The 6369-nt window shown below is 35.4% G+C and overlaps 1 protein-coding gene across 1 annotated transcript; it reads left to right on the forward strand.

Annotated features, from left to right (window-relative positions):
• Positions 1 to 2247: 2247 nt before the first annotated feature.
• Positions 2248 to 5237, forward strand: LOC145042364 (lipoic acid synthase 1). The gene is made up of 4 exons (XM_078990760.1): positions 2248 to 2746; positions 3386 to 3597; positions 3691 to 4070; positions 4971 to 5237. Exons 1-4 carry the CDS (start codon positions 2325 to 2327, stop codon positions 5073 to 5075), a joined length of 1119 nt encoding a protein of 372 aa, XP_078846886.1. The 5' UTR covers positions 2248 to 2324; the 3' UTR covers positions 5076 to 5237.
• The last annotated feature ends 1132 nt before the right edge of the window (positions 5238 to 6369 follow it).

A 6369-nucleotide genomic window follows, 5' to 3' on the forward strand; every position in this document is an offset into this window, starting at 1 on the left:
GCATTGGAGCTTGTAGATCTAGACTTTGTTCACCTTGATCTATCTTCTAGAGGTATAAAGTTTCAATCTTGTTGATGCATTTGTTAGATGTAACTAGTTTTGGATGTTATGAGCTTTTGGTTATTGTAGTGCATAAAGTTTAGATCTTGAAAGTTTGTGACCTTGTTATGGATAAAGCTGGAAACTTTATCTATGTAAACAACATTTTGATTCAGATCTGAAAGTTAGAGACCTTGTACTTAATGTATTAAGTTGAAAAAGATGAACTTTGGGGTCCCTTTGAGACTTAAAGGCTAGATCTTGTTTATTGGGACCATTCTGATGGATAAAGTTGGAAATTTATCCATTATAAAGCTATTATGAACTATACAAATGTGATCTTGTCCCTTCTATCTCTTCCATGCAAGAGTTGTGATGTCTTATTATGTTAAGAACTTACGGTTTTGGACATTAAGCACTTTATAGACATGCAAAGTCACAAAGTTGGAAAATTTATGACTTAGGACATCATTTTTGGGCTTGGATATGAGTTTTGGATGTAAGAACTTAATAGAATAAGATCTTAATGGAGTTTTGGGATTGGACTGAGTATGTTGGGTGTACCTGGTGGTACGTTGCGCGTACGAGGTCAACACCTTGCTATTGGTCAACATTATAGTACACTTGGTATGTAGGGCGTACTCTACTCGGAAGAAATATTGACTTTTGGACCTTGATCGTTGACTTTGAATTTGACCAGGGTTGGCCAAGTTTGACCTAAAGGTATTTTGGGTTATCGAGTTAATTATTGATTAAGATTATATTTATTGTTAGTTGGCAAGGTTATCCAGTTCGGTGGTCCGAGCACTTATTTGATTATCAACGGATTGATGTGAGTTTTTCCTCACTATACTTATGGGTCGAATGCACCACGACCGGCCCATTGGATTAGATATCCTGATATGTGATAGTATGCTTTGTGTTGTGGTGATCTGTTAGAACGATATCCTGATATATAGGATGATGTTATGCTTAGTGATCTGTTCGATCTACTTGTTATCTGTTTATTGGCTATATGTTTACCGGTTGTATATGTTAACGTAATATGGTTGGGTTGAGACTGTACTGCTTTTTGTAGCCATTCAACAAACCCAATAATGTTTATATCGATGTGGTATATGTTTATATATTAGATATATGTTTATACGTTATGTGTGGTTGGGTTGAGACAGACTAGTAGAGACTGAAGGCCAAGAGACCCAGGGCGGCCCGGATAGACTGAAGGCCCGTGAGGCGCACCAGTCAGGCCGGATGCCCGGAGAACGGTCCAGATAGACTGAGGGTCCAGTGAGGCGCACCAGTCAGGCCGGATGCCCGGAGAATGATTCTAATATTCTCAACCGACGAAATATGTCTGGTGTGCCGCAAAACATGTTTAGACTCTTTTTGAAAAGCATACAGTTCATTTCAAAAAACTTATGGGGGTTCAAATACAAACACGATATGATTATGAATGTTATGGTCGACATATTTAAGCATGTCGGAGTTTCCACCAAGAAATAGGCTCCAATGAATTTTCTGACTGACCCGACAGAAGGAAGGTCCTTAGCCCGACTGATGCTTTGATTTATGGATGGGTTGGAAGGAAACACACATGTGTGGACCTTACAGGGGTATCCCCTCTCGTAGGCTTAAGGGTCGGGGGTTTCACAGCGGGACATGCTGCATTAAAAGCTGGTACATGCAAGATTACCAACAATGAGAAATCGTACGTGAAAAATCAACATGTGTTCATACATTTTGTATTTAGTACGTTTGGTTTCCTTGTGCCAGATATAGTGACGCTTCTTAGTAGAGTACAACGGATCATGCATAGCAATGTTATATCCCCTATATCTATGGATGTAATCTTCAAAAAAAATTGGTTTACCATAAAAAAGGCTTAACGATGCAACTTATATAGAAATGTGGATTTTTTTTTAAAAAAAATTCATCAATGTGGGATGTTAACACTTGACAGTGAGCACAAAACGAGGAAATAAGGAGCATGAATTCAACAAATGAATCATCACAACTAATCATACAACTTCTCAGAAACCACATGGACTATATCGTAATTTACTCAAAATATTATTATAACCTTATGAGACGGGTTTCGGGCAGGGACCGGTGCAAACTATTCAAAACCCGAATCCTATACCCGATTAGATGGTCAAAATAACCAAGCCACCCACTCACGTGCGATGCACGCGTGACACGATCAACCACCCCCAAGCAAAAGGATCGCCATCTTCAGCGTAGCCTCAAGTGAAGATCGTTTTTGAGCGACAAAAGTTGTCTCGAAAATGCATTCTCGATTCAAATCTCTATCTCGAACCCTAATCAATTCGAATCTTCTTTCTTCAATCTCAGTTCGATCCTTCTCTTCTCAAATCCAACACCCACAAACCCTAACAGAGCTCCGCCACCGTCTCGCCGCCGAATCACCTACCTTAAATGACTTCATCCGTCTCCAATCCGATGAGGAGTATTCGGTTGAGGTTGGTACGAAGAAGAAGCCCTTACCTAAGCCTAAATGGATGAAGGAATCGATCCCCGGTGGAGAAAAGTACACGCATATTAAAAAGAAGCTTAGGGAATTGAAACTTCATACGGTTTGTGAAGAAGCCAAATGTCCCAATTTGGGAGAGTGTTGGTCCGGTGGAGAAACTGGTACTGCTACCGCTACTATTATGATCCTCGGAGATACTTGTACTAGAGGCTGCAGGTAAATGGTTATCCTTTCTGTATAAGACATGTTAATTTGTTGATTGTTCTATATTATCGATCAGAGATATATATTTAGGCCTTTGAAGTTTTGTGCTATTCATGTATCCATCTTGATTGGCAGTCCATAATGGACACTAGAAACCAAACCAGTTCAATTGAAGCTAGGCAATGAAACCAAAATGTAAAAGCTGCCGTTAGAATAGATCCCTGTAAATCATAGGAAGTTTAAAGTCTATAGATTCCTGGAATTATGTAGATAATTACCGAATCAAAGGAAGTTCAGTAAAATTAATAAACATGGGACACTTGCAAAAAGCTCCCCTGAATTCGCGAACCCTAGAAAGGTATTCAGATGTGTGTCAAATTTGCAAATGGAATCAAAATGAAACTTTCAATATAGATAGAAGCTTGTTAAGATCTGGTGCAACTATGGTTTAGCTACCAGTTCGATCTAGGACGAAGGTTTGAGATTGAGTTTTATGGTGACTTTAAACTTTTTGTGGCTGTGACACAAAACATGTTAAATCCAAGAAATAGCAACATGCTTCCATTGATTTGTTTATTACAGCATAACATTGTACTTTGAAATATCTACCAATTATAGCAATGCCATTCAAATACAAATATGTGATTTCAGATTCTGCAATGTGAAGACTTCAAAGACCCCACCTCCTCCTGATCCAAATGAGCCTTCAAATGTTGCAGAGGCAATTGCTTCATGGGGTTTGGAGTATGTTGTAATTACCAGTGTTGATCGTGATGATTTATCTGATCAAGGAAGTGGTCATTTTGCTGAAACTGTTCAGAAGTTAAAGACATTGAAACCTAGTATGCTGATAGAAGCCTTGGGTATGACTTTCTCCATCTTTTCAATATTTCACATCATCACGGAATGTAATCACTGATTCCATTCCCCTGTTGTGATTCCTGTTTTCCATACAGTTCCTGATTTCCGAGGAGACGTGTCGTGTGTTGAGAAAGTTGCAAAATCAGGACTTGATGTATTTGCTCATAACATTGAAACAGTGGAAGAGCTTCAAAGCTCTGTAAGAGATCACAGGGCTAATTTTAAGCAATCTTTGAGTGTTTTAATAGCAGCTAAAGACTATGCTCCACCAGGAACACTTACAAAAACATCAGTAATGTTGGGTTGTGGGGAAACACCAGATCAAGTGGTGGCTACAATGGAGAAAGTCAGGGCTGCAGGTGTTGATGTCATGACATTTGGCCAATACATGCGTCCTTCAAAGCGCCACATGGCAGTTTCTGAGTATATAACACCCGAAGCTTTTGAGAAATATCGATTACTTGGCATGGAAATGGTATGCTAACTTCTCATTCATCTATTATAATCTATTTTTTGCTTAGAATTACAAAAGGGTATAATATATATATATATATATATATATATATATATATATATATATATACACCCTTTTAGTCATTTTTCTCTAAAAAAGTTGTAAAATGTGAGGTTTTTTTCAGGAAAAACTAAAAAGTTTAGGATTTATTTGGAAACATTTAGAAGGTTGAGGGGTTTTTTCGGAGAAAAAGACAAAGCTGAGGGTTTTTATTTTTTGGAAAAATGAAAAAATATAAGGTCTTTTTCATGAAAAAAATAAAGATGAGGTTTAATCTGAAAAAAAAAACACAAGGTCATAAAAACCACTACAAATTTTATTTTATTTTATTTGCAGAAAAAGCAATGAGAATTTGAATCTTTTTTTTTACTTGAAAAAGTAGATTGGTGTTTATATGAACTTAAATACCGAGTTTGAAATTGCCTGTGTGATGGCACATGATTCCTACACGAGTGTTTGCATTCACTAATTTGGTAAAAAGAGTGGGCCCATTTGTTTTTGTGTATTTCATGCAGAGATATCAATGTTCATATCTTGTCTATTCCTTTTCCTTTTTAACCTTTTAAGAGAGAAATGGGCCCCACCACAGTCCCCTTTATAAAGCTTAGGAACAAACAAATATGCAACACAAAAGCCAACACCCATCATAACAATAACAATAGAATAAGAAAAAAAAAAAAAGATAAAGTCATAAAACGTTCCCTTTCTACTTTTTCAAATGGAAGGAAGAAATAAACCAAGGCACATTTGTGTAAAAAAAGGTTTAGACTGAAAATTTATCTATTAAGTTGTTCTTTTTACATTAAGTAAAAAAGAAATGAAAGTAATAAAGAAATGAACATAAGTGTGATGACATGGCAGGGATTTCGATATGTGGCATCGGGTCCAATGGTGAGGTCGTCATACAAAGCAGGGGAGTTTTACATCAAATCAATGATAGAAAAAGATCGTGCAGCATCTGCATAATTAATTATAATTACTTCTTCTTCATCCCAATCTCATTAATCATAACTTTTGTCATCTCTGATTCGATTGCTATCAGTAATTCATACTACTGTTGTTACTTGTATACCTAAACCTAATTCTTTGTAATTATGTTGTGTAATTTCTGTTTACATCTTTTAAGTCCATCACTGTAAATGTTATTACTAATAATATCAGTGATTTTTGGTCAAACATGAAAATATCCCAAAAACTTTTTGTAAACCTATGATGTGCTTTTTGTGGACAATAACTATGGAGTCTGTTTGTTGAAGCAAGTCAGCAACGCATATGCTTCTATATAGGGTTAAATACAAAGAGTAACAACATACTTTTATTGACTTGTTTATCATGGTATTTTAATTTTAATTTTCTAATGTAAATTATAGAAATTGGCCATGTGGTTTGCATGAGGCCGCAGTTTCTGTGCAAGTTTCAAAATTTTGATGTGGGTGATCTTCATGCTTCTATTTTCTTTCACGGTTTAACTCTTGAAATTTTCATATATGACTATTTTATCCTGGAATCAAAATAGTAAGAGCTATAACTATAGGGGACAAGCGTGTAACTTATTTATATCTCTATTGATAAACCCTTTTGAACCCTAATATATCACTTTCTTTCCGGTAGGGTTGAGTAAACCTAACAAAGGTGCCATGGTTAAACATTAAACGAGTTGAAACAGGTTATTGATATTAACTTGAACTGTTTAATTATTGTGTTGTGTCAACTTGATATTTTTTGTGTCAAGTTTGTGTTCAGGTTGCGGGGTAGGATTAAGACCTTGTAAAAATGTATTGTATCATGTTGGGTATAAACATTAAATAGGTTGAAGAAGTAGGATTGAAGAAGTGGAATGATAAAATTCATAGTAAATTTTGAAAGAAAAGTAGTTGGGAAGGTAGAGGGAATAGTTGAATGGGACTATGGAGTATGGGAGATAAAGAAAAACCAAAAATGAAGTTTTTAACATCCGGTTATGTTTTTTTTTAAACATCCGGTTACAAAATGACTTAACCCAAAGTTTTTTTTTTTTTTTTTTTTTTTTTTTTTTTTTTTTTTTTTTTTTTTAAATATCCGGTTATGGTTTTGGATCCGTCTAAATTCTAATTATCTAAGTCAAATTAAAAAAAAATAATAATGATAATAAAAAACTTTCATATAAATAAACGGATCATTTTTGATTTGAAATTTCTAATCTTAATTTTACCAATTTAATTTTTGTGTCGTATTTTGTCAACCCGTTTAATTAAACTGGTTAAAATCTCTTTATTAAAAC

The sequence above is a fragment of the Lactuca saligna genome, chromosome 4, assembly GCF_052625555.1.
Source record: "Lactuca saligna cultivar CGN05327 chromosome 4, ASM5262555v1, whole genome shotgun sequence".
NCBI lineage: Eukaryota > Viridiplantae > Streptophyta > Magnoliopsida > Asterales > Asteraceae > Lactuca > Lactuca saligna.